Here is a 27,966-nt window from a genome sequence, read left to right as displayed (position 1 = left end):
CGGTATGGATGGGTAATACAAGTACCCGTTAATATACTTCCTGTAAACAAGGGAAATTGTGTGAGGTTATATAAGCTAAGCATATGATCATAATTACTAATTTGGTTTGTCAAATACATTCTTTATAAAAAGAAGTATTATATTTACGACAATTTCTGGCACTTTGAGAAAATGCATGTGGTACAGTGTATTACTGCCCCCCTGTGGAACACACTCGTTACTGTTTCAGTAGTCGCTGTAAATAGTTTTTGTGTCGTGACTGTAAAGATTTATTAACTCTGTCTTATGAAAAAAACCCACTCTCACTACTATTTCGTAGTTTAATCTTTAAAAAAAATCCAAAACCTAATACTGAAAATGTGGATACATTAATGATCTTCTTTCTTTTAAATCACCTTTCATTGTTCACCTCCCAACATTGTTCTATAAATTGCCTTAGTCTGGTAATAGTCTTTGCAATTTTTCTACAGAGTTACAATATTACCGTTTTTAATAAAGTGACCAAAAAGAGAACGGCTGTTTTCCTTCTATCCACACACAGCTATAGCCTTCATATTATATCTGATATAAAAGGTTTAATCAGTAAATAATGTGAGGTGTAAAACAGCATTAAGAAAGTGTTTTCAAGCACATGAGAGGAGGAAGCAAATATGTCTGTCGGCAGTAGATCTGGGACATGCGGAGAAAACTTTGATTAACGCTGAAACGCAAGCTGTCAAGTCCAGCGAAGCACGGATTAACTGGCCCTAAATGCCGGACTTTGCAGATGGCGGGTCAGAATGTTCGGATAGAGTTCATGGATTTATCCGAAATTGGGCTTACACGACCGTGACGTTGCGTTCATCAATTTGTAGATCCACTTCAATTCCACTTCTCAAAGCGCACCAAAGCGGGTCCACTTGGGTTTAGCTGTTTAAAGTAGAATTTTACGAGCAGCGCCTGAAGGGGGCATGATGCTGTGCGCGTAATGGATTTCCCCTGCGCGGCTCCTTATCGTAGACCAGGAGCTGCAGCCGCAGCACTCCAACCATCCTAAATCTGCTCCAGCTCTACGTGCCGATGACCTTGGTTGGTTACGTCTTTGGAACTGTGCATCTGTGGTCACCATGGCATCGTCTGACGGGCTGGATGAGGATCGCGTGTTACAGCGGGGGAGATCTCACAGTGACCCGAGCAGCATCACCGAGATCCGCTTGGGTGAAGCGCACAGAGCAGGTAAGAGGGGAGGGAAGCCAGCGGCATGTTGTCATGTGAACGCTCTCCGCCCGGACAGGTGGTTGGGCAGGATGAAAGCTGCGCTCGCCTCGTCGTGTTTGCACTGATTTTGTATGCTGCAGACGTAGCTTATGTGGTTAAACGTGCGTCATGTCCCCCCCTTCCATGTACTCCCTGCTGCTGGGCCTTTAACGTGAAGCTGCCTGATCGATCCCAAAATGGATCAGTGTTTATTTTGCGTCACGGAACCACCTGGTGACGCAATATATTTGCCTTAATAACTAGTCATTTGAAAACGCATCGATTTATTGATCTATGAAGTGATCGATGCAGGCTCATTTGCTCGCTGGTACGTCACGCCCACCTCCTCCAGTTTCTTCTTCTCTCTACATCACGGTTTAAATCCCTGCAGCTGACACTGCTAATAAACGTGCCTGCATCAGCCACCGACAGGCCCTGATTACCAACTTGTGTTTTTAACATGGAAAAGAATGCCCAACCTGTAGTTATACACACGGGATGCAGCATGTTGAGCTGAAGCAGACAGGAGTGCTGATTGTGTATTTGGCTGTTTCCATGGTGATCCAAATGGCAGAAGGCACCACTTGGCTCTCCAGCTGAGCCGACGTGTTTGTCTGCTTTATTCCCTGCTCGCCCTCCCAAACGCACTGAGTGATGTACAACAGCCAGCCATTCAGAACGAAATGCCACATAGACTGTGAATCCTGTTTATTTGGGAGTTGGGAGACGCATTGTTCCCGGGAGTTTCTGACCAGGCATTCACAGCTCGCCACACAAATACACTACGAAAGCTTTTCCAAAAGTCATTGCGTGTGGGAATATCACTGATGGCTGGAACCCCCTGGCTGTAGATGTGTGTTCCACTCAGCCCTGTCAGCCTGCATGCCATGAATGCAACTGGTTCCACGGCTGAGGAGCAGCTGGAAGAGGGAGAAGCTGATACTGTGCAGCTGTTGTATCTGTACCCGGGGCTCAGCGACTGACTCAGAGCGTGCGGGGTTTGTGGCATAAAACACAAGATGCTCGCTTTCACATGACTGCTAACACAATTGGTGATGGTTGTGATGCTGCAGCCAGTCTAAACATCGGACCCTTTCACCCCCTCCTGCTACCTTCAGCTGACGCTGTTGCGTTTCTGGTTTCGAGGGCTTGTCACGTTGTTGTGGTTGTTATGGTTACATAACCGCGTTGGTGCAACTCTGAGGCAATGCTGGAGAGACCTGTCTCAGCCTATAGCCTTCACTGCCATTTTTAACTTCAGCTCAGATTCATCCAGCAACCTCGGAGGGGCTGAATTCATCCAAAGCATCAGTCAAACCGGGCAAAGGCAGTGGAGTCCCCACCCCCTCCCACACACACCCTACCCCCAACCCCAACCCCTTTGATTAGCACTAACCCTTTCTTTGCCCTGGCATCACCTGCTGCAGATTTGATCCTGGCTCTTGAAGAAGCGAAGCGTCTCCATTTAAGGGGAGAAAAGGAGGCTGACGGCTCCCGTGGACGCTTGGCAGTGAAGCAGCCCAGAGTTCAGTCGATGGAATGCTTTGATAACGCCTGAAGAAGTTAAAAACAGAAAACCCACTGGTCAGTTGTTCTGAGAGAACATTAGTTTCATCACCAGTTCTGTGATGATGCAGAGCCTTAAAGTCCATGTGAGAGACCATAACTGCGGAGGGATTTCATTAATTTGGAGAAGCGCGGCACAATCAAAAGGGTCCTTTTACGCGTTCACGTCAAGCTCATTGAACCAAAGGATGGTTAAAACGGCTCAGAGCAGCTATTTTATGACAAGAGTAATGCACAAACATATCTGTACTTCACTGTTTTGATTTTCATGATAATGAAGTTAGTGTTCCAATCTTGTAGTAACTATACCAATTATAAAAATGATGATAAAGCCGTTTGAAGGTGTGCTGTTGGGTGTGCAGAGGATTTCAGTTCACACCGGCTCTCCTGCAGACAAACACCCTAGAATCTGCCCTCTTACAGCCTGTTTTGACTCCATTTCTCATGTTAACAGGCTTAAAACATGGATATTATTCCGTTTTTTATTTGGTGATGAAAACGGGTGTCTTGTGATTGGAACAGAAGATTGGATTATTTTCTATCACGCTCACAGGGCTGTGAAACGATATAAATATGGAGCTGCGCGTGGACATATCTGCTGTTTTGGGTTACTTCAGTTCGCCCTTGTTTGTTTTTGGTGCTGATACCAGCCTCATTCTACTCTCTTCACGCCATTATTTGATCTAACGCTGCTTCACCAATCTGACATGCTGCTCGAGCATGAAAGGCTGCATCCTCGCTCTCCTCTGCCGTCCTCAAACCTCCACCCCCACACACACCCTCTGTAGTTTTTCTTTCACACAGAAGGAGCCTGATGAGGACATTAAGATGTCCTTCTTTAGATTATGGTGCATAAATGCTCTTCTTCTCTGACTGAACGGAGAAAACAGCCAGTTGCTGTTGAGGCTTCTCAGCAGGGGACATGTGCGCCATGTGAGGTTTGTTACAGCTACATTTAACCATCAACAGAGTAGAAGGGTACTAGCCATGCAAAAATGTTACTTTTTGGTCACTGTTGTTTGCATTTGTCTCCATGGAAACCTCAATAAGGAGCTTTTACCACGTCGCTCTACTAAATCATCGCATGCATCAATATTTCACATTTTACGTCTTTGCAGACTGGATCCAGATGTGGCGAAATAGTTTACATTCCTGATTGTGGTTGAAATATTTTAACTAGGTGATCAGTTTTACGTCATCGGATGTCCACATTTGTCTTTAAAACATATATTTCTGCATTGTCTACACTGAAACTCGCCAGGACGTCATATTGAAAAGTCGGGTTTCAGATGTTGCAAATGTCACGCGTAGGACTGAGAAACTGGCAGAAGGAGGATCGGTGACAGGAAAGGTTGGTGCTAAAGGTCCCAAAACGCTGCAAAGTGGGTTCAAGAGCAGCCGAACGTGAACCTGTGAGAGGGAAAACCACAAGAGGGCTCTGCCTGGCACGGGGTGGGTGTTGAACAAATGAGGTAAGTTGTCATTGTCACAAGGAGTCCGGTGCTGCAGTCACCTGACGGCTCAGAATGAACGGAGACAAAGGGTTCGTACAAGGTCGCGCTGCAGCCGAGGATGACTCAGCAGAAACTGCAAACCGCGTTTTTTGACACGCGCTTCAAAGGAATCGTCCCTCAATGGCAAATCAAGCCTCAGACTGTGAGACGGGGACGAAGAGCCGCAGACAGAATTAGAAGAAGACCTGGGATCCTTTCAAATTCGATCAGAGAAGGCAGGAACAGAAACTCTCCACACAGACGCACGGCGCTCACTTTAGCCACCGTTGGGGTATTTTTAGAGCCGATGCAGCTCCTCAGTTATATTTTTTTAATTTCATGTTTCATTTCACGAGTCTTAAAGCAGAAATGTGGCTGCGGCACCGACAGCAGTGGTGAAGCCTTGCAGATGTGACGTGAGTCTAATCCATCACTGTAAGTGAAAATGGCAACTTTGCACACCAGGAAGCCATTTTCCATTAGTGGCTTTAGGCTTTATTACAGGAAGACACAATAGAATAGTGCCCAATTCAAAAGTTCCTCTTTTTTTTTGCCAGCTCATCTCTGTGGCCATTATGCACCAGACTACGCAGAGACGTCCCTGGGTGCCACCGACTGCAGGGCCTCAGAGAGCAGAACAGAGGCAGGACAAAAACATGACATCACCCCCCACCAATGTAGTGAAAGGAGATAAATGCCACAGTGTAAGTGGCACTAGTGCCGCAGATGCAGCGCTGTAGCAAGAACTCTAAAAAAGACTGAGGTCACGGGTCCACAGTCGCGCAGCACATCTCTATTTGATACATTTTGTCATCAGAATTCAGCCGTGACTCTACAATAGTCCACGTTTATTGCATTTGAATGAACTGATTTGAGATGTAAACTAGTCATTTCATCAAAAATGTAAATCACAGTGCAGTGAGGATGCAGAACAGGCCATGAACTCTCTGTATATGAACTCTCTTCAGACAGACAGCTGCAGATGGACCCTGGTTTGCTGCTCTGGTGATCAGAGTTCCTCCACCTCCGACTGCAGATCAGTGCGGAATCATACGGAAAGATTGTGGACAAGCAAACAATCAGACGAGGTGGTTTAGTGTGGCCGGCAGCAGTACCGTAGAGACTTTCCTGTATGGAACAGAAGCGAAATCATGCAGAGGTCTGTACACAGCGGAGAAACATTAGGTCGATTTTGAGTCAATTCACAAATAAAAGTAACATTCAAATGTTTTCAAATGGTTGATTTTCCTGGAGATGAAAGGAAATTTGGACTGGATTGATCTTGTGTGCCGGCGTCACTGGCTGCAGCGCACACTGAATTAGAGACCCCTCCCCCACTAGACACAAGCACACACACACACACACTTGCACTGTATCCCTCCCCCACAACTAAATATTGGAATGCTGGATTTTTTTAAAACAATGATGTCACTGGTGTCGGGACTTAAACATTGAGCCCTGATGGGTTCAAAACAAACACAATTCTGTCTTTTTCTCCGAGCAACACGTGTTTCCCCCAGTAAAGGTGCACACGCCGTTGTTTCGTTTTAAGCGAGGGTGCTTTCTGACGCCACGTATATCATGGGGTAGAAATCTGCCCAGCGACTGGGTGTACTGGGGGTAGCTACTTAAGTTAATCTGTCAGCCGTTTACACATAATGTATCTTTTATGAAGGCTTCATGTGATGACCTAATTCTTCTCAGAGCAGCAAAGAAGCAATATGGTGCAGATGAGAACAAGCCCGAGCATCCAGCTGATCCTTTTACTATCCTCAACCCGACAAGGGGATACGGAGGCCCGACAGCGGCCGACCAAGCAGGCGACCGCTGATGCCTTGTGAGGGCGATAGCGAATGGCTGCGGACCATGGCGTCGTCGGCTTTACCCAAATCTGCGCTGCGTCCCACAGCAGAAAAAGACAGCCGAAGCAAAGAGAGAGAACTCCGCTCTCTGGGGCTGCTTGATTAAAGCAACCACTGGCTGCCACAGTGGGAACGGGAAGGGTTCAAATACCAGAAAGCTGTGCAGTTATTTTGATATTGACATAGATTGACAGGACTGTGACGGCGCCGTGTCTCACGCACCGGTAAAAGACGCCACCAGAGGTGGTTAAAATCCTGCAAAGCGGCTAAAACTAAAAGGAAGCTGCTTAAGCTTTCACCCCCACAGCGCACTGCTGTACTGGGCCCAGTGGTTTTCGAGCCTGGTGGACGCTGGCTTATCTCTGACGTGTCAGTAGAGGTTCAGGACTGTCGAATATTCTGAACTGTGAAGTGACTGAACGCTCAGCTGGAGCCGCTTAATGTTCTGTATCTCAGCTGCTCTGAACCCCCCCAGGGCACCGGCATTTCTAACAAAAGGGGAGGCAAATGCAGAAAAAAAATTAGAACTATAAAGAGCCAACAGTGAGGATGGGAGCTGAGACTGAGGGAGTGTCTTCTCTTCCGTCTTCCCTCTGTAATACTGGGATGTTGCTGTCTGTGACTGTTTGATAAATGATTCAACACATTTTAAAGGAGGCTGTAGTGGACTGGAGCAGCAGCAGGATTTATACACATACAGTAAACTGGTGCAATGTTGTTAAATGCCAACCGGGTCACCGAAACACAATCCACCAGCTTGTTGAGCAGCTACGAGTTTTATCAAAGGTCATCCGACACAAGCGGAGGGAGATATTGCATCGTCGTGTGCAGTGGCATTTACAGGAGTGACGTACGGATGAAGGTTGTGCATGAAACTGTCGGGAGGACCTTGGCGGCACAAAGATCAAGTCAGAATTTTTACAGCCATTTAAAGACGGACAAAGCAGCTCTCCAGCCCATCAGAAACCAACACTCAGAGCTGTTGTTGTTGTTTTTGTGGACTGATTCATCACACGAACGCTGGCTTCCAATCAGGACATCAGAAACATCCTCTGGTCTGGGCTATGAATTCAGCGTTGGTTGCCATGGTGATAATAGCAGGGTTAAAATAGAGCCACTCCGGTGACAGTGAAACTCAGGATCAGCCTCGGTGCGCCCGCCGCTCTAACCCATTAATCTTGTTTAGTAGCGCGTGTCATCTAAACAGAAGATAATGGACACAGAAACATCAGTGAAACACAGGAAATGAGCCTGGGATCAGACAGATTCACGTGTGATGAGGCAACGGAAGACAAGGAGGACGGACCAGCAAGAAGCCGAAGTGAAAGACACGATAAAGACGGGAATAATCCACGAAGAAATAGCCACTGTAGGTTTAAGGTAGACGTTGAGGTTGATGGTGAGCTGGTTGTGGTGCCTGTTCTCTGTAAATGTTCCAGGGAAACATAAAGCAGAACTGTTTTATCCTTTTCTCGGTTCCTTATAACATTAACGGTCCGTTAACAACATTAGAGATCTGATTTCTTTCATTTATAGGTCGCACAGTCTCGTTCTTTTGGTGATAAAGTCACACAAGAAGAGTAGAGAAGCAGGACAAGCAGAAAAATCAAATCCCTGACCTGTTTCTCTGGCCTTTATCTCCTACAGCGGCCGAACCAGCACAAACCAAACTCACCCACCAATATTACCTCTTCAGTACTTTTTAAAGGGTCCAATTCAACTCAAAGCGGAGGTCACACCGTTTTTGTGTTAATAACTACAACTTGTGTGCAGATGTCCCCCATCTTTAACCTCATTAATATTAAATGGGTTTGTCTTCGCTGAGTGGTCCACTCACCCTTCAGAGTGTTGGATTATTGCACAGGCGTCCCCGAGGAGGAGTTCAGCTTTAATCACGGTTGATGTGTCCTGCTGTTAATGTTCCAGAGCTCCTTAAAAAAAATCAATCTGAAAACACAAACTGATCCGTTTACACTCCAACTCATGTTGTCTGAATTATTGATAATGTGTCTCTTGTGGCCTTCAGGTGCAAAGTTCTGGACTCTGGAGGTATTTGCAGGGGCAACGAGCCCAACGTAATCATGCAGAACTATTTATTTATTGTTTTGATACCTGGAAACACCCCTCTCTATCAGTGTGTTCTTGGGTTGTGATTTCATGGATGTTACTGGCCAGATTACAATGTCTATCCTTAAGATTTAATGCTGCAGATTCTAGTTTTAAGTTTTCCCCACATTCATTCTTAACATCCAGAAGGCTCATTTGTTCCAGCACCTTTAAAACAGACATGAGAAGTTATGAAGAATGGAAATAATTCGGTGTGAATGAGCGCTCAGACTTGCTGCTCTGGTGCGAGTGCGCGCATCATCGGAGGCTCCGGCGGTTGCATGTGTTAGTTTGCCCCCTCCCTCAGTCCACAGGGGCGGGGCCCGCATAGCTCATCACCCTGGGCCGCCCTCCGTGGAGGGTCCAGAGCAGCACCTTTCCGCCGGTCGGGGACGCCCACCGCGGAGAACAGCTGCTCATCATCATCATCATCATCATCATCATTACCACAATTATTTGGTTTCTTTATTTTCTTTGCGCTCGTCTGCTGAAGAGGTCCTGAGCTCTTCGGGAACATCTGCTGGACTCTTTGAGTGGTTCCGTCCTGATCAGTGAGTGCTGCTCTCCGATCGATTACTCGATCTCGTTTTGATCGATTTCTTTCCTTAAACGCACAGATGTGTGAAATGATCCGTGTTCATTTATGACAAAGTAGTTAAAGGTTATATTTCATTATGAATCTGACACAGTATAATATGTAGTGCATAGTAATAATAATAATAATAAAGGTAAATGTCACAATTGCGTGCATTTATTTTTAGATTCGTAATAGTTTTTTGTCTGAACGATTAAGAGCTTAAAGAAAATGTATTTATTTATTAAAATTACGTTTCAGGAGTTTTACCAGGAATAGACATGTCATGTTTACTTTTGTTCCATCTGGAAATGCCATTTAAACGTTTTCCCTTTCACTTAAATCTATTTTTTTTCTTTCATTTACCAAAATATTTACAGCCACCAAACTTAAGAAATGCAAGTTACACTGATGTTTAAACATTTTTCTGCACTCGGCGTTTCAACTTTATGTTACCTTCATTTTACTGCCGCACTGAAAAGACGTTTTACTAAAGGGGAAAAGAAATTCACTCAACACTAAATATTTCATCATAACTTACAAATTAAAAATACAGCAACTCCTGGACTTGCATTATACATCGCTGCATGCTGGCACGTGATTGGCTGTGGGCCCGCTGACACCCTCCTCATCCACCCAGCAACTCCCTATTCCTCATGCCACGGTGGTTCTTTGCCTCCGAGGGTCTTTTCTGCAGCATCCAGCGTGGTAACCATGGCAACGGCGGCCTGACCCCGCGTACGCCGCTGCAGCTACGACAGGCTTGACCTGAATTCCTCGCTGCATCTGAGGCGGGCGAGCAGGCACACATGACTTCAGCAACTGACCCGTTTCTCATTATTGGCAGTCAAGACGCACAAACGTCGATTCTCCGGCGTCACGGCTGACCGGAGACCGTTGTGCTGCCTCTGCCCTGCAACTCTTGTGCATCAGCCCCAGGCTCTTTCAGACATTTGGGAGTGCTGCTATAGAAATGTAGGCTGAGAGAAGAGGCAGAAAAAGTCTTTATAACCCTGGCTTTGATGAAGAGTAGCGCCATCAGATCTCCGTTGTTAGCTCCATTAGTTTCTAGTATTTTTAGATGTTAAAGTAGCGGCAGGGAAACATATTTCCAAATGTCTGGATGGAATTTTAGACCCTAGGTTGACTGGTTTAGACACTTGAGAGTGAATGTTTTACGGCAGGAAAGAAGGGATGGGCTGTGAAATTATGATTAACACAGAATGACAGGACAGTTCCAGGGAAAACCTGTCTGATATGCAGTTTCCTTTTGAGGGGGGTGTATAAATGTAGCAGCTGCCCCAAAGTTTGACTGCTCAGCTGTTTGCTGCATCACTTTATACAAGAGGAGAGGACAAATTTCATCTGTCACTTAGACTACGACCTTGATTTTGGTCTCATATTAGGAATGTGTTGCCCTTTTGGCGACGTCGCCTGCTCCCTCTTCCCTGCACTGAATCACTGTCAGAAGTGTGCACGTCTGGAGCGTAATCGCCATAAACATCTATAAATATCTTCAGTGTCCCTCTCCCAGTAATATGAAAATGGAGGAATGAAACATTGATGTCCTTGAATGATATCAATGAGCAGACGTTGTGGGCTTAAATCAGCAATCGTGAAGTGTTCGGCTCTGGTCCTCAGAGCTCAGCTGTGGCTTCCCGGAGGTGTCAGTTGGTGTCAGAGCCAGACTGTGTGGGAGCGCCTATTTCTGTCCTTCCTTCAAGGAGCCTCTCTCTCTTTTTCGCCTGCTCGTTTTGCCAATTAATGCCTCTTTGGTTCATTCTGTCTGCCGCCGTCTTGTCCTCACTGTTTAGTCTACAGATTAAATCGGTGCTTCCTTCCCCGCGACGGCCATGTTGCATTGGTAAAACGTAAATCTGTAAATTGCAGTGAGCTACATTGTTTCCTCTTTATTGCTGATGGAAATTGACAATGAAAGCTAAAGTGTTGTTTGCAGCCTGAGATTAATATTGCAACAGAAACCAGCGAAGCAATACGTCATTAAAGCATCTGTGGAGGTACCGGAGCCATCCTTACCCAGCACCTTTACCAGGTTTTGAGATGTTGGAGGCATATATTTATGCATTCTGGGCAGCCTGAGCAGATGTGCAGTGAATTTAGAAGAGGCCATACTGAAAGTTGCATTTATCATCAGTGCGTCTTTTTAAATGCACTCTTTTGTACTTGTGTTTGGGGCCAGCCAGGCCCCCCCCCCTGCCCTGAAACCATGTGACTCACACGCTTACAATGCAGCTCTCTGTCTTCTCTTACTTGATTCGGTCTGGCATTTACAGCATTGAGCCTTGCAGTTGTTACTTTCACATGGAGCCGGGCTGCTGAAGTGGCCACCCCGTTGGAGCACAGGCTGATGCCAGGGCTTCTGTTGATCCTGTGTTGTAGATGAGATGGACCAGCAGAGGGTGCTCCACTCTGGCGTCCTGATCTCAGGGGTTCGTACGCCCCCTGCACGCCGGAACAGCAAGTTAGCGAGCCTGGGGCGCATCTTCAAGCCCTGGAAATGGAGGAAAAAGAAAAATGAGAAGCTGAAGCCTCAACCAAGTGAGTGTTACATCAGACATCGGCTGGTTCAGGAACCTCCCGGAAAAAAGGAACATGGAGGCCGTATTTGCAAATAGACTCATCGCGCAGTTTTTTTTTTAGTAGAATCGGTGAAGCAGGTTCACGAATGTGTGTCTTTTTGCAGTGGAGAAGAAAGCAGCTGCACGGCAGAAGCGAGATGACCTCATTAGGAGAAACCCCGGGGAGATGGAGACAGGTGCAGCACGAGAGATGCACACAGACCTGCACACTGGTCAGTGCACACATCCAGCCTGCTGCACAGATTCACGTTTGCCCTCTTCCTGCCTGCAGACTCGGATCTGGCCTGTGGGGGGAACAGTGGAGACCCAGACACCCCGACCCAGTCTGATGGGGAGGACAGAGAGGAGGAGCCCATGGCACCTCTGGCCAGCACCAGTGAAGACCTCAGCAGCGATTTAGAAACTTCCATGGGTACAATGCTGCTCTGTGATAATTGTAATATTTAAAATATTTCCTCCTGCAGCCACTGTTCATTCTGCCAGTCAAATAGTATTTATGTCATTCTTAGTTAGGCGTACTGTTGGTGCGACTCCAGAGCAATTAAAATAATAATATATATTTTAGATGCTTGGTCTCTTATTGTCCACTAGGAGGCAATAAAGACCTACCAATTAAAGCAAAATTGTGCTTTCGTTTCAGTGCAAGAACTGACTGATGCGTCAAACACAGCAGGGGGCACATGTGAAAGCACGGACAGGGCGGACGAAAGCGCCTCACAAGGCCAGTCCACCAACGAGGAGGCAGCGGTGAAGATGGAGCCTGCAGAGGTGAAACAGGAGGTAGCAGCGGCCCCACCTGCAAGACGGGCCAGCACTTCAACTCCATCCAACCTGCCGGTCCGGCTGCTGACCAGGCTGGGCAGCCTGGACGGTGAGTTTACGGGGGAGAAAAGGCAGCTTCGCTGGTTCCCCTCACTGGTAAACTGTGACGCTTTTGCCCCCAGGTGCCCTTCCAGTGCCGGTTAAAAAGTCTCCAGCCACTTTACCCAGGAACTTCACTCTTCCCAAAGATCCTCACAGCTCCTTGCTGCGAGGGAGAATCTCCACACCCCCCATCTCTGGGTCTCCCCACATTGGGACTCTTCACCCTCACCTGCCCCCTAGCTGTATCATTGAGGAACTGCACCGTGCTCTGGCCACCAAGCACAGACAGGAGAGGTGGGACACAACAAGAGATGCATAATAATGAACGATACACTTATTTTCTTACATTACCTTTAGACATACAAGCTTCCTACCACATGCTCATGATCCTATGATCACAGTTTCCAGGCAAAAGAGGGGCGCTCATCTCTGAAGCGCCGTTTGGACGGCCGTCTGTCCCGCACGTCCAGCACGGAGAAGGAGCCCGCCGGCGAATCAGAGGGCAAGAAGGAATCTGATGAGAACAAAGAGAACTGGCGCCTGGATGAATACTTGAGCGACCAGGACAGCTGGAACGAGTCAGTGATCTCGGGTAGGTCTGCTGGCGATACACGTGCGCTCCAGTATTTACTCGGCTTCCATTGCAAAAAGCCAGTAAATTGTGGACGCGCAGTCAGCGGATAATGAAGCAGCCTAATCTCTACTGGTGTTTACAATGACAGCATGAGGCTGCTAAGTTACAGCGGTCTCCCAACATCTGCTCTGGTGGCCTAATTCTTGGTCGCTCACATGTGGGTCAAGCATGGAGTTACGCTGGATTTAGGGTCCGATTACTGTGTGGATCTTGGGGGGCTTTTTCTCAGCTTGTTGGATAGTCAGTGTTTTAATAATTGGGATCATTTAGTTTGCTTGGTGCTAGAGTTCATATTTGCTTTCCCAGAATGCTTTGGGAAATCCTCACTGTACTTTACATAAAACAATGTCTTTCCCCCAATGACGCTGACCTTGGCTCGACCCTGACAGGGACCCTCCCACGCAGGATGAGGAAAGAGCTGCTGGCCGTGAAGCTCCGGAACCGTCCCAGCAAGCAGGAGCTGGAGGACCGCAACATCTTCCCCGTCCGCAGTGACCAGGAGCGGCAGGAGATCCGGCAGCAGATAGAGATGAAGCTGGCTAAGTAAGTTATCGTGTGTGGAGCCACATCAGCACCCCCCCCCCCCCACACACACACACACACACACACCTCCCCCGCTCCATTTATGCCTATCTGATTACTCAGCATGGCAGGATTTCGGCAGAACAGTTGGGATGACAGATGACCTCGTGAGGAGTGTTTGTGGAAGAAACAGGTTTCTGTTTGGTGTGAGGTCAGACTGCAGTCACACTGCACAAAACAGAGCCCAGATTTGGGCTCGGTAGGGGGGCGGGGTCAGCACTTTGGCCCAGTTTGTGCTCAAAAACCCTCACAGACACTTCAGATCAGCACACGTGGCCCAATTAGGTGGAGTCAGGAGGAAGCTGGACCAGATATAGATGAGTCAAAAAGAACACAGTCGTGTCTCCTTGTGCATTCTGGGACTGCTGGGATCGGGTTGTTCAGTTACAGTGGTTTTTGTTTCATTTTTGCAGTTCTTTCTGTCCTTAACAGGGTCACACAGGCTGATATTTAGGGGATTTTGTGCAAGGCGGAGGAAGAATGCGCCCTAATCGTGTTTGTTGGGTTATGTAAAAGGACTCGGGCTGTTACAGTGCTGACTTTAATAGGCTTAAGAGTGAAATCAGGTTGTTTTATTTCAGAGGTTTATGCAGTGACCTGGTGAGCTTATGAAACTCTGTCCTCTCTGAAAACACCGTCGCAACTCCGAATATGATGTTCCACTTTAGGAGCTACCAGTTGTGGTCCCGTCAATGCATTTAGTTGTTGCAGAGCTGCATTTAAGATGCAGTCATAAAGAGTTAAAAGGCCAAAACATTCCTGAACAAATGCTGCTGTGTGCTGTTGTTGGCAGGCGTCACATGACACTGCTCCTGCTAATGCCACCAGATCTGCACTCACAGAAGGTGACTGTATATTTGGCCGCCGGTGCCGAATTAAATGTTAAATGTGGGTGCCGTCAGCTGAAAGAATTGAATTATAAGCAGCGATGAGCCGGTGTGCGTTTCATCACGGCTGGTGCGGCTCCAGAAAGTGATGTAATGCCGGCGCAGATGGTTTCCTTCTCTGAGGCGCTCTGTTCATACGTCTTTGTTTGACGCACGCGTTCTTTCAAGGTTTCAGACAGGAATCTTAAAACAATCACTTTTAATTATTATTATTATACTATTATTAGTAGTAGGAGGAGGAGGAGGAGGAGGAGTTTGTGTATGTTGAGAAATGGAGCGTGTTTTTAAGAGATTGACAAGTGACGTTAGAATTCTATATTCTTGTTGAGGTTAAATAAGGTAGAATATATATTTATACTATTTAATGAAAAATATATGTGAGCATTGGGGCATTCTGAGTATGATGCAAAGCTGTTGCTGTTAATTGGATGGAATTCTAGTTTTTTTTTCATTACATACATTTTTTTTTACATTAATTTGAAGATTTATTCACGTTGAGCTATATAATATTCAAACCACAGTCTGATTAATGATCCATTATAACAGCTGCCACCATTACAGTGGTCAGGTGAAGACAGACAAAGATGTTTGTGGAGGAGAAAATGAGCTGGTGTTTGCCCCCCCGGAGAGACGGTGAAGGTCTGATGGAGCCCGTCAGCCTTTTGTTTAGTGCTTAACTGCAGCTCCTTCTCCATGAGCCTTTTTTCCTCCACCCCCATCCAAGACATTTCACAGGTGTGTGCCAGTCTGGATGTGTGTTCCCAGACACCTGTCGTTCCATGTGAGCTACACGTGACGTGCACGGAGAAACTCCTAAATGTACTAACAGGAAGATCTTGCTTTATGAGCAGTGTCTGATCTGTACAGTAGTGTTGAAGTCACCAGCCGATGCCATCAGCTCCCTTTAAAATAACGCCCGTAAACACCCGCACTGGGTCAGAACCTTTAAACTGCTTATGCAAACTGGAGTCCCGGCTACGCTTGCATAATAAAAAGAGGAAGCGATCAATGGTGTGATGGTTGTGTTCCTGTTCCGGACGGTGACACGGTCAGTTTGGCCCAGAGCTCACAGCTGTTGCTGCGCCTCAGTGTCGCTCTGACCGAAGCGTCTGAGCCAGTTTCCACCTCCGTCCTCACACATCAATGTCAAACCCATCAGGTCACAAGTGGACGGGCTGTCGTCAAATGAGCTTTTTTTTAACATTTGTGTGTAATAAAATGTGTCAGCTTAGCCAATTTCAAAAGAAGCAAACTACTGTGTCAGTAGTTGACGATCTGTTAAACTGACATGGTGAAACGAAGCTTTTCATCGTGGGAATGATGCATGTAGGGGTTTCATACTCCTCCTGTTGGAGGCCATTTCTGATTCCCCAGTTAGTTCCCCAAGTTAACACACTGGAAATCAGAAGATATCACATCATACACACATAGTTTAATCATGTCTGCTCAAAATTCCAACATTTCCCGACTGAAACGTTTCAGACGCTGAAAGAACAGTTCACTGCACTTTATAGTTTGGTCTAAAATATTCTGCCAGCTCATCACAACATGGCTGCCCCACCGGATTTCTTCTCTAAAGTTAATAACTCCCTGGTGCCGGTCACTGCCAGACATGGAGGATTCAAAGCTGCTCGTTGTCTCCTGCTTCCAGAAAATGGAATAATCTGTGTTCAACAAATCCCTCATGATTTGTTTGCATGACTGTCTCCTGGCTGTGCTCTCACAGGTCTGAGTGACAGCAGGACTGGCTGTCACTCAGACCCTGAACAGCTCACATGTGCCTTTGTTGGGCGCTGACCTCACCGTGTGCCCCCCCCACCAGCGTCTCTGTCCCGCAGACCACACGGTCCTGCAGTTAACCCTCGTGGGATGATTCATGCTACGTCTGCTGAAGGGCCACAGACCCGCCAGCTGTCCCATCAGGAACAGAACCACACAGAACAGTTTGTCTTTTTGATTTCGATTCTCAAACGAAGAGAAGCAACTGTTGAGCAAAAGCTGTGAAATTTGAAGTTGCTGTTTGGACCAGGACTAATTTCAAGATTTGAGGGGAATTTTTTGGTGTTTTGGGACCGGGTGTCACCTCTGCAGCCTGCTATAGTGCACTCATAGTAGAGCTGCCAATCATTGCTCAACGTTACAGATTTAGATCTCCTCCAGGCTTGTACCTGATTTATAAACATATTTTAATAGTAGCCTACGTTTACTATATCGAGCACATTCGGCTGGTGTTATTAGGATATATTAGAGTGACAGATTTGTCTAAATACACAAAAATTGTAACATCAAAGGAGAGGTTATGAAATGCCTTAATAGCAGACATGACTTTGAGTTGTGATGCAACACCTCTGGTTTTGCAGCATCGATCTGCATTCTGCTGAAGGCTGCAGAGCAGCGGAACAGCCTGGGACAGCAGAAGGGAACCCTCTGCTTCTAAATTTAGCTTCCAGAGGACAAACACTGCTGCAGCAGCAGCCATAATCAATGACGCGTCTACGTCACAGTTGAGTTTACCTCCTGTGCTCTGGGTTGTTACAGTTTCCATTTTTTACCCTGTGATTGAACCGTTCCCCACCACCCGGAGGGTTTGTCCTAAAGAGATGGATGCACTGCAGCATTCATCGCTGTCCTCCATTACATGCCCCTGGCTGAGGGTGGTGTTATATAAAATAGGACCTGCTTTTGAATCTGAACGTAACTGGATGTGCTGAAGTTTCAGAAAAACATTTGGTTTTCGTCTTGGAAGAGGAGACATTAGTTGTCTGTTGTCGGGCACAGTTGAGCCTTCATACGACAGAATTGTGTGAATTAATGCTCATGTTTTTAACGCTCGTGCGTCTCATTGGCTGCAGCTTCAGCCTCTTGAGCAGGTAACAAAAATTCTTGTCTGGGAAAGTCAACGAGGGCATCGGGCTGTCAGAGCAGAGGCCAGGAGTGGCAAAAGCAACAGTGTCCTCGGAAAAGTGGAGTGAAGCTTGTCAATAAATGCAGCGGAGGGGAAGAATTTAATGATGTACAAGAATGTAAGAGAGGAATTAGCAACAACTGACCTGACAGGTCCACATATTGTGCTTTTCTTACACAGACAGTAATTGCAGCAGATTACAGCAACACACAAAGTAAAAGCAGCACCAGACGCAGGTACCTCAGTACAAAGGTGCCAAAAGTGGGACAGTATAAATTATTGATAGTCAAAGGAAGCAAAAGGTCTCCTTGGTACTTTCCCACCATTCCTTTAGGGTATTTGCATATTTATGGCCTTTATTTAACCTGGTTGAATTTAGGCCGAGTCCACTTTCTGCAGACAGGGTTATTTAGCATGTGAAGCAGGACTGAGAAGCTCCACAGCTGCTGCCCAGGACCTCTATAAATACCACTGCACTGACCACACAGCAGCTGACAACAATATTAAAATGTCTCAGTGCCTTATTTCATTTAAAGTAGGAAAGGTATTTTTCACTGTTCCTGGGCTTTTTACGCACTTACTCAGAGTTATGCTTTGATCAGCTCAATAGCAACATCATGGCTAATACACAGTCTCGCTGTGCAGCTAACCTGGCGTATAAAACCAAAATAATGACTTCCAGATCCAAGGCAGCTGGCGGCTGCATCTCTGTTTTGTCTTATTTCGTTAAGAGAATGAACTTTGTATTGGTTTGGATTTTTTTTCACAGTTTTTTTCCACAAACAAGCTGGTCACAAGACCCAAAACTGTGGCTCGAGCTGCTATCCAGCAGAAGCAGAGCTAACGCCGTCGGAGCCTTGCAGGGCTCCAACTGCAGGACTAAAGTTAGCAGATGTTCTGCAGTAGTCGGGGAGACCTAAGCGCAGGAGGACAAAGCGTGCACATATATAGCACCAGGCGAAATCGTCAAATTACACGTTGTCACCGCTGAAGCCCATCCCTCCCCCACAGGCAGTAATTAACATTGTACAGTGGCTTTTTTTCCTCAGGCTGGAGCTGTGAGTACCCTCTAATCCAAGTGTCAAGAGTCTGAAAGATTGTGCACCCACACGCTGCAAACGGCTCGGTTTGACCTCCCGCTAAATTAGGGGTCGATCACCGGGGGCACAACCTGAAATAAATTAATAAGTTTGTGTTCGTCCCACATTGCTGATTATCTAAGTGCGCCAGTCTTGTTTTCTAATCCACTCGTTCTATCACATTTAAGATCTTGACAAAGTAAATTTGGATCAGATCAAATGAGAGACTGTGCTTTTTTTTTTAACCACGCCAACAATTATGCACTTACTGGAACATGACCCATGCAGACAGTTCCACCTGTCATTGGATGTGAAGTCCTCGTGACCTTTTCTCAAACACCTATAATGGACCTTTGCGCTGACAGAGTTGAGCGCACGTGTACAGTAACTGCAGAGTTGGAAGGATGGCTGCTATTTGAGGTTGGCTTCAGACTCCCAGCAGGTTGTTCCAAGAGCCCGACATGATGCCCGGCATCCTCGGGCCTAAAGGGCAACACTTTGGAAACAAACGGCCGCTTTCATCAAGAATCAATTGTTGCTTTCATGTCCGAGTCTTTGAATGTGCCCCGTAAAACTGTCCTCAATAGCTCAGCCAGCCTTTGAAAAGATCGTTTTTTCCATGGCGCTATGAAGCGGTCGGGGTAGAACAGGAGTCCAGGCAGCATTGTTCAGATACAGTGGGGGGTAAAAACACAACATGCTCTCAATCACCAGGTTACATAAACACCCAGCTTCCGGTGGGCTGCCATTAAAGCGGCTTCCTTTATTTATTCATCTCAACATCACCGCTGCTGCCCTCATCCAGGAGGCTCTCCCCCTCTGAGTCTGACCTTGGCTCCCCTCTGGCTCTGTCGCTGCTGGGATCGGGTGAGGAATTAGCGCACACCTCAGTGGACGGAGCGGGCCGCTGCCCGGCCCATGGCGCCTGACTCATCCCATTCTCCTCCGGTTTTCACGGGCTGACATTCCCATCAGCCCCTGTCCTTTCAGGCAGCGCATTGCTCTGACACGCGGCTGGGTTCCTCAGTACACCAGGAACTTTTACCTCTGATCTGAGAGGAGTGGGTGAATACTGATGAGGCACAAACTGCTGCAGGAGGCCGTGACTGAAGGCGTGAATTTAACCGACTGACTAATTTTCATCAAATAATTTGACTCTGTTTAGGTGATTATAGCTTGATTATATACACCCATTCATAGGGGACCAGATCCATACGTACAGCAGTGTTTGTTAGATTTCTACTGACTAAATAAAAAAGCCAGTTTGATTTGAGATGAAATGACTAAATCCGCCTTTTCTCAGCTGAAATTCTACTTTCACAGAACTTCTCCAGTGACATCGAGAGCTCTTTGTGGCAGCACCATGTCATTGGAGGAAGCCACATCCTAAATCACGCCCTGCTGCATCTACTACTTTACTAGTTAGGACCATAATTTAGCAAATGAGCATCAGGCTATAGATGGAGCCTGAAACTGTGTGACTGAGATTCTAAACATGGGAGGAAATAATAAAATCAAGTGAGAAATTTGCTCTCCACAACACAGGACTGCTCGTTTTCTTCTCTCCTTCATGATGCTGGAGCTGAAGTCTTGTTCAGAACCAAAGAATGCTGACTCAGGGTGATCCAAAGATCTAAATCTGGTCCGTGGGTTTATGTCAGTCTTGCTGTTTTGTGCGATGACGACGTTATTTTGTAAAAATGTGTAACTAATGCTCTTAAAAGGATAGAGCTGAATTTCACATCCCTCTGCACTGATTAATTGATAACAGAAGCCTTTCAGCGCAGGTCCCTTTAAAGTTATGCGCATGCGGGCGTGCGTGGGGAACCTCCACCTCAGTCCCGCCCCTTATTTAATATTATGCGTGCGTAAAAGTCTGTCCGCTCAGTCCTCCGTGGAAGCGCTCCGCATCTCCTCCTCGCTCCTCAGCTTTTAACCGGTCAGGTTCTTTTCTTTCTCCTCAACTGTCTCTGACGCGTGAGTTTAAACGCGCGACCGGACTTTTTTCCCCGATGTGGATTCTTAAATGTTGTGACAGCAGAATTATCCGGGTTTTGGACTGGAGCTCGGGCAGGTCGGCTGCTGGATGCGCGCATCTCGGCGCGGGCTGACGCACCGATAGTGTTTGCGGTTTTAAAGAGACTGAAAGGAGTTTGTGAGGAAGGAAACTTCAGCAGCGCCGGGGAGAAAGGATGGTCCAGAACGTAATCTTGGTGTTTTTCCGCAGGAGACTGAGCCAGAGGCCGGCCGTGGAGGAGCTGGAGAGCCGCAACATCTTGAAACGTGAGTGCCAACCTTTCCGAGGCTGAGGTTCATTAAGGTTCACTTTTTAGCACATCACTTTAAACGCCATCTGTAATATGAGCTATTTCTTTTTACTGTTAAATAGAGGTCATTGTCAGATTCCTTTTGATTCTCTTTAGCAGTCTGAGTGACTCAGTCTGAACAATTCTGAAACAGGCCTGAGAGAAATGGGATGCCACATTTCTAGAGAGCCTGTCTCAGTTCCCTGTGGAGACTTTACACCTGTCTGAGCTCTGAGCAGCTGCTGGCTGCAGCCAGGACAGCAAAAAACCTCCAACACAGCAATATCTCCAACACAGCTTTGCCCCTGAACACAAACCAAATAAATCAGGCAGAAGATTTAAAATGATAAAGGAAATCTAAATTAGGCTCTAATTAGGCTCATGATGTAGTCCCAGGTTCCACAACCGGTCCCATAACAATGAGATTTTGGGGCAATTCAAATAGATTTTATTGATTCTCTGGGTGTGATTAAGGAAATGAGGCAATCATGCGACTCGGACTGGATTTTTGATCTGTTTTTGTGCGTCAACAGAAAGAAACGACCAGACAGAGCAGGAAGAGAGAAGAGAAATCAAACAGCGTCTGAACAGAAAGGTGCGTTTCATCTCTACAGACACACATGCAAAAAGAAGGCTTGGCTGGTTTTGTCTTTCATGACCGAGGCTTCGTTTATTCTATTATCTGCGTGATTCATGATTCTAATGGGACGCGGGTCTCCCAGTCGACACGTTTAGGCTCCCCTAATGTTGCACCGGCCCACTGGTTCGAGATGCAACTCAGTCATTTTGTGATGTAATCTGCTAAAACACTTCTGGCCGCTTTGCAAATCGCCACTCTGCTTTCAACGCGCACGTGTCTTTGCGGATGTGGCAGAAACGCTCTCATGAGCTGACAGTTATTCCTACGTTCCAGCTGAATCAACGGCCGACGGTGGACGAGCTGCGAGAACGAAAGATCCTCATTCGTTTCAGCGACTACGTGGAAGTGGCCAAAGCTCAGGACTATGACAGACGTGCTGACAAACCCTGGACCAGGCTGTCAGCGGCTGACAAGGTAGCAAACACTCCAATACAACCTCTGTGGAAGCGGCCAAACGTGGTGTCAGAAGCCATTTTCTGCTGCGTTTGTTTCTAAAATTTATCCACATTTGCGGTTTGGACCTGTCAATTAAGAACCCGACAGTCATAAAATAGGAAGAACTGTTAAATGGCTCGGTCCACAGTAGCGGGTCGATTTTGAAGGCTGAAGTTGGAAGGTTTAAATTCCGCTTCAGCAGACACAATCTGGACCCCCGGGCATCGCACCTGAGCTGGCGCTGATCCGCACTGTTGTCCCGTCCACAGGCAGCGATACGGAAGGAGCTGAACGAGTTCAAGAGCAACGAGATGGAAGTTCATTCATCAAGCAAGCATCTGACAAGGTCAGTTTCAAGAAACCTTAGCGTGAGGCGACAATGCTCACGAGTTCAGCGTGACTCAAAAGTGCATCATCTTACAATTTCGGAGTGCACCCAGCAGAGGCGAGGGTTTTATTTTTAGCTGTATCCGGGTCCCCGGAGACGTGAAATGTGCACCCATTTGCACCAGCTCGCAGCTGGAACAAATGTCTCCTTGCTTGTGTCAAAAGAAAAATAGATTTTCTTGGTTGTAGTAACAGGGATGGTGATTAATGACAGGAAGATGACTCTAGTCCGCCCTCTCACTTCACCCTCTTGCTGCCTCGTCTAGGTTCCACCGGCCCTAGCGCGGTTTCTTCTGTGAAGAATTGCTGATATCTGATTCTGTCAGTGAAGATCTGGAGTCTTCCAGCATCCTGGTCCACAGTCAGTAGATGTCCTGGTATTTGTGTCCAGTTTGGAGGCTATGTCTCCAGAAACGAAGGCTGCGGGTGGACATGGACGCATGCAGCCAACTCCACGTGTGCTCGGAGGAACATGACCTTGGAAAAAACATTAGGTCACCTATTTGCCATAAACATTTTTCTATACTGATTTTTTTTTTTTTTGTATGGCATTCTTTTTGATGCCACAGGGGAATCGTGCATGTGACTGAGTCAGACTCCAGGATCAGTCGTCAAATCCCCGAGCTGTGTCTGAGCCTCACTGATCCAGTTAATAATGTTTCATATCAGAAGTGTACGTGGAAACCTGTGACTGTCAGCGTGAAGGACAGGAATCCCCTTTGTAAGCACTATTTATTGTCTGCACAATACAGGTTTTTGATTTGTAACAGACTGGTTGTTGTGTATTGGGTATACCTGCTTTTGCATGAGCACCTTAAGTCACATTTTCATAATAGCAACGATTTGAAAGGTCTGATATGGCGCAGCAGGAGGGCGATAAAACACTGATTATCTTGGATATTTGACCTGAAGCAGATTTGGAATCGGTTAGTTTAGAACGGCGATCTGCCGCTGACGCGTTCTCGTCTCATCACCCGTCACCCTCAGACCGACGATGACGAACACGGAGAAAATCGCTGAATAAAAATAGCAGAGGCCCGATTGGGCGACATCGCCGTCGACCACGCTGGAAGCGGCAGTCGCAGGTTCCTGCCCCTCCTCTGTCGTCAGTAACTTGAGCCACGCCTCCGTCAAGGCGCCGGTGGAGAAACAGATGGCGGCTCCATCCAGCGCTCCCGCAAGGCTCACGTGGTTGTCAGGAAACCCAGTAGCCAGTCTGATCCAGAACTGCCTGGTAACGCTGTGGAGCTGCATGAGAGGAAAGAGGTTCGCTGTTCTGGCTGTGAGCGGGAGATCCTGACTTCCGGTTATCTCGCCAGGAGGTGAGGGGGGAAGACTCGCTGCACATATGCTCAGCAGTTTTTAGCCAACTGTAAGCATGAAGACCCAGTGATTCCAAACAGACCTTGATTCAAAGGTCAGTCCCCGATGAGGGCCGTACTCTCTGGATACGTAGCAGAATATCATTAACACAAATCCCTGCTACTGTGTAAAGTATTATTTAAAAGCACAAATAGGCCACATAACAAAACAAAGCTTCTACTCAACCAATTCCCTCATCTGTCACCTGAGATCAAGCAATGATGTCACTAGGGCTCATGACGATGCTGGACCTTTACGCTTCACTCAGCAAACGTCACTCTGAGCAATAGAACTGGTCCTAATAGGGTTGCTCCTCATATAACAGCTCCGACAGTCCCAAATAAAGGCGCGATGCTGCAAACTAGCACTGACGCATGCCTCAACAATGCCCTGGGACGACAGCTCGGTGAGGAATATTCACACAAATGAGAACCACGTCAGGGCAGTCCTGGAGAACCAAGAGAGTCAGTCCTTGGTTCTGCAACCATGTCACGCAATTATTGCAATTTACTATCATTTCACTCCTGACCACACTTCACGTATGACTACTAATTTAGATACAAACAGTACAGCTTTTTTTTCAGGCTGATTATGAGGAAGAGGAACGAGTGATGCTCAAATCAATCACATTTGTTGGTATAAAGCTCAAGTGTTGTTTTTTAAAATTATTTTTATTCATGTGACTTTGATACACTTTGATATCTGACATGGAGACATACACTTCCAACTCAATGAAAAATAATTAAATCTTTATCTGTGAGCATACATGGGGTTTCAAATGTGACTTCTTCCTTCACTGTCAGTCAAATTTGTACATTTTATTTCATAAATTTGTATATGGCAACAAAACAGTTAACTTGTACCAGCAAAGATTAAGATTTTACATACAAAAATAATCAAATAGCAAGTTTTGATAACTAGAAAATGATTTTTTTTGTGTTTGTTTTTTACAGTTTTAGTTACTGGGGAAGAGAAGCTCTCTGAAATGCAGTATGTTGAGTTGTGGCGCCATCTAGTGGCTATAAATACGACGCGCTCCTGGATTCAGCGCACATGTTTATTTACCGTCAAAATTTACAATTTAAAATTCAGTAGAAAATTGTCGTGAGGTCATAGATGGGATGATCATTGCAGATGTCAACATATCAGTGGCGTCAAGTGAGTCAAAATGCTTTTGTGTTCACTATGTCAAAAAAAAACTTGACTGCAAAATAAGCAGTTTTTATATTACAATTATTATTGTCGTTCTTTTTGTATTTGTGGATAAATTATAACCTTTGCATATATAAAAAAGTCTATGTTTGACTGTTAGAACAGCAGCGTCTGATGTGGATAAAAGAATGATCTGCCTTGAACGTTGGCGCCAGCGAGTTCTCTGCTCTCTCGGTGAATCATATCAGTGGAAACCTTTGAGTAAAAGGTCAGCACGGTCAAGGATTTAAGGGCCATAGTGCAACCGAGGGGCTGGCTATAATCTTCCTCCAAATCAATGAGGGAAAGGCCACTTTGATTAAAAGTGATGTCAATAGTCAGATCATTCATCTTCTCCACTGAAATCAATAACACTGATCTGTATCCCTCAACAAACTGGCTGTAACAGTTAAACCATAAAGTTCCTGGCTCATTCAGTCTGCTGATAGAAATTTCATTTAAATTAAAAAAAAACATCAGCTTACAGTTTACAGCAAATTTGACAGGAAACAGAACCGATCCCTGATTTCCGTTTTGGCTTGACCGTCACTCAGGTGAAATGCAGCATGCTGTCCTCACACTCCCTCGGCACTGTCACCTTGTAGCTGTGGCACGACAGTTTGTAATTCTGTCCCTTGTTGTTATCCCAGTAACTTGACCCCTTTACATGGTAGCAAATGGCGAACTCTAAAATGGCTCCTGGCTGCAGAATGAAGGGCGGTACAGGCATTCGGAATCTGAAAATATCTGTTTCTGCAGCCTCAGGTGTAGCACGGTTCCCACTGGAGACCCAGGATGCAGTTGTTTCTGTACGAGTTTGCCAGCTGGTGAAAGAATAGTGCACCGTGACCTTTTTCTCATACGCTAAATTAAGTACTTGTATGGTGCCGGTTATTCCCTGTTCTGAAGACAGGATCTGCTCCAAACATACCGTCTGTCTGCGGAGGTGCTCCAGGAATTCTGGCCTAGCTCCCAAGTTCTCAGGGAAGCAAGCTTTGAAATAAGGCAGGGACAGCTCCAGTGACTTCCTGAAAGCCAGTTCAGAGCTCATCAGCAGTCTGAATATAACATGCTGGGGTATTTGGGGCTGCTCTTGGACTTTAAAGACTTTAACTTCCTCCAAATCCAGGCCCAAAGAGTCCACAAAGCGAACCTGTTGGCTCCTGGGTTCCCTGTTCCTGTGTGGACACGCTGGCAGAGACTGAGCTCTTCTTCTCATGATTGTCTTGGTTGGAGGATCGGTGGACGAGCTCTGCTTCAATGTGTGTTCCTTCCCCGGCGGAGCCTTTGGACCCGGAGGACGGATCAGAACCTTCGCAGGTTGAGGCTTGGGATCATAAATGTCTCGAAGACGAATAGTGGGACCGCCGATAAGCTTTGGCGGCGTCCCGGCGGAAACAGCCATGTTGATAAGGCTTTACTGACGCTCAGAAACACACCAGCAGCTTTGATCCATTCAATAATTGGTTCATTTGACCTCAGTTTGGTGGTTTTATCAGCAAATAATTAAAAAAAAAACCATGCAAATGAAACTGCAAAATGCTGACGAAGATCAGAGGCTTCAGGTGTTGTGTTATGCTGTTGCACTGACCTGTTTCACTGTCTGCAAGCAGCCTAAAGCCAACTGGAGACGAGAGAAGAGCTGCATGTGCCAGAAAGGGAGCCCACAGAGAGCCAAAGGCAGCGACGCAGCACTCTGAAACTCTGGTAATCTGCAGCAGCTGATGACATTAAAGGAGTTGTCTCGATATTAGTGCCACCAAACAAAAAAACCTGCAGAACAAACTCCAACATGCACGACTCCCACTCCCTCTGCTGAGCCTTTGACTTGTAACAGAAGACTTATGGTGGGAGGTGCTGAGAGAATATTTATAGCAGGTAGGTTGTGTCTGGTCTTTGAAGATTCTGGTTTCTCTATAATACACGTTTTAGTCATCGAGCCAGCGGTGGGTGGCAGAGACAAGTCGGGGTTGAGCCACCCTAAGAGATAAAGTATTAATATTGTTTTATTAGTTAGCTGTGCAGTATAAGATGATAAGTGACAGTGGTCATCAGTGATCAGGATATATGGCTGATATCTCTGTTAGATCATGGAAGGGCAGGTTGACAAAGACAAACAGTATCAGGATCCTTCAGCTGGCAACACTTTGGGTCCAATGAGCACAAACAGCTGCTGCGCGCTCCAGGCATGAAAGCCAGTCCCAGGAGTTCCCTGGAAATGATGGAGAAGCTGAGGCCCCAGGTCCCCACCAGAGAGTCCTCCAGAGTGATCTGGCTGGAGGTGATGCCTCCATACCTGCTGGCTGGGCTGGGCATGATGGCGGCAGGCATGTTGCTGGACCGCGTGCAGGTGAGAGAGGTGAACTGTCTGAAGTAGCCTAAACTTTTCTGTGGCTTCCTTTTTGTGAATTTAAAAATGTGGTCTTGATAAAACAATTCAGACCACCAACGAGGCTTCCCAGTCTCTCCGAGGGGAACGCAATGAGCAGTGGGGTTGACAGAAACCCAACGGGTCAAGTGACCTTGTCCCTCGGAAACAAACAGATCAGGTCAAACTAGCTGCACTACGACACACACACACACACACACACACACACACACACACACACACACACACACACACTCAGATAAAGGCATATTTACATACAAAAATACATCTAGACTCGAAAATAAGCCAGATCGAATGTTTAAAAATAAGTAAATTAAGATTGAAAATTTCAATTACAGTATCAGCAAAAAGCTTTACTATTGCACCAAAGTCTGAAATCTACTAAATTTGGTGGCGTCTGCAGGAAATGTGGGTATTCATCACTTTATTTTATTTATTTTTTTTAGCCCTTTTATTTGTTTTTGACTCAAGCTTAACATCAACGTCATGATCCTCTTCTGGTAAAAGGCCAGAAGAGGGAGCTGTAGTACTTGTTCTTTAGGCAAGGACATTTTCCTGCTGAGTCACTCTGTTTGTGTGTGTGTCTGTACACGTGAGTATAGTTATAAAAGACGCATATAGAAGCAGGAAAAAGTATCAGAAACCCTGTTTAGACATTCTTCATCAGTTCAATGAGACAAATACGCGAGTGGTTATTTGTGTAATCAGTGTACGGGACATAAAAAAGTCATTTTGGAGGACGATGATGCTGGAAGCAGCCACGTGTTGGTGGCAGGTGTAGCACCTGATGCTGCTCAGAGTGTAACATCACCACTGGAGGACGTGGAGAGGAGGAGCAACTGAATGTCAGGGGAGGGGGGCATTACTG

The 27,966-nt window shown here is 46.4% G+C and overlaps 2 protein-coding genes and 2 long non-coding RNA genes across 5 annotated transcripts; 1 reads left to right on the top strand and 3 right to left on the bottom strand.

Moving 5' to 3' along the window:
* The first annotated feature begins 885 nt into the window (after positions 1–885).
* On the top strand, positions 886–22,927 carry phactr3b (phosphatase and actin regulator 3b). 2 transcript variants are annotated; one of them, XM_057030808.1, is made up of 13 exons: positions 886–1,215; positions 11,238–11,396; positions 11,542–11,613; positions 11,709–11,849; positions 12,078–12,308; positions 12,382–12,595; positions 12,703–12,893; positions 13,325–13,478; positions 20,616–20,671; positions 21,228–21,289; positions 21,608–21,748; positions 22,039–22,115; positions 22,423–22,927. In XM_057030808.1, exons 1-13 carry the CDS (start codon positions 1,107–1,109, stop codon positions 22,436–22,438), a joined length of 1,623 nt encoding a protein of 540 aa, XP_056886788.1. In that variant the 5' UTR covers positions 886–1,106; the 3' UTR covers positions 22,439–22,927. The 2 variants fall into 2 exon arrangements, with proteins under 2 accessions (XP_056886788.1, XP_056886789.1); XM_057030809.1 differs by lacking the exon at positions 886–1,215 and adding an exon at positions 8,486–8,814.
* Positions 5,123–8,118, bottom strand: LOC130524568 (uncharacterized). Its single transcript, XR_008950165.1, has 2 exons — positions 7,995–8,118; positions 5,123–7,356 (listed from the first exon to the last, which is right to left on the bottom strand). It is a non-coding gene; the product is annotated as an uncharacterized LOC130524568 (long non-coding RNA).
* On the bottom strand, positions 8,997–27,733 carry LOC130524567 (uncharacterized). Its single transcript, XR_008950164.1, has 2 exons — positions 26,301–27,733; positions 8,997–11,349 (listed from the first exon to the last, which is right to left on the bottom strand). It is a non-coding gene; the product is annotated as an uncharacterized LOC130524567 (long non-coding RNA).
* LOC130524565 (protein phosphatase 1 regulatory subunit 3D-like) lies at positions 25,406–26,291 on the bottom strand. The gene is made up of 2 exons (XM_057030819.1): positions 25,641–26,291; positions 25,406–25,533 (listed from the first exon to the last, which is right to left on the bottom strand). Exons 1-2 carry the CDS (start codon positions 26,112–26,114, stop codon positions 25,471–25,473), a joined length of 537 nt encoding a protein of 178 aa, XP_056886799.1. The 5' UTR covers positions 26,115–26,291; the 3' UTR covers positions 25,406–25,470.
* Positions 27,734–27,966: the final 233 nt, after the last annotated feature.

Source organism: Takifugu flavidus, chromosome 4 (genome assembly GCF_003711565.1).
Source record: "Takifugu flavidus isolate HTHZ2018 chromosome 4, ASM371156v2, whole genome shotgun sequence".
Lineage (NCBI taxonomy): Eukaryota > Metazoa > Chordata > Actinopteri > Tetraodontiformes > Tetraodontidae > Takifugu > Takifugu flavidus.
Note: the sequence above shows the minus strand (reverse complement) of the source record. Positions and strands in the feature narration are given on the sequence as shown.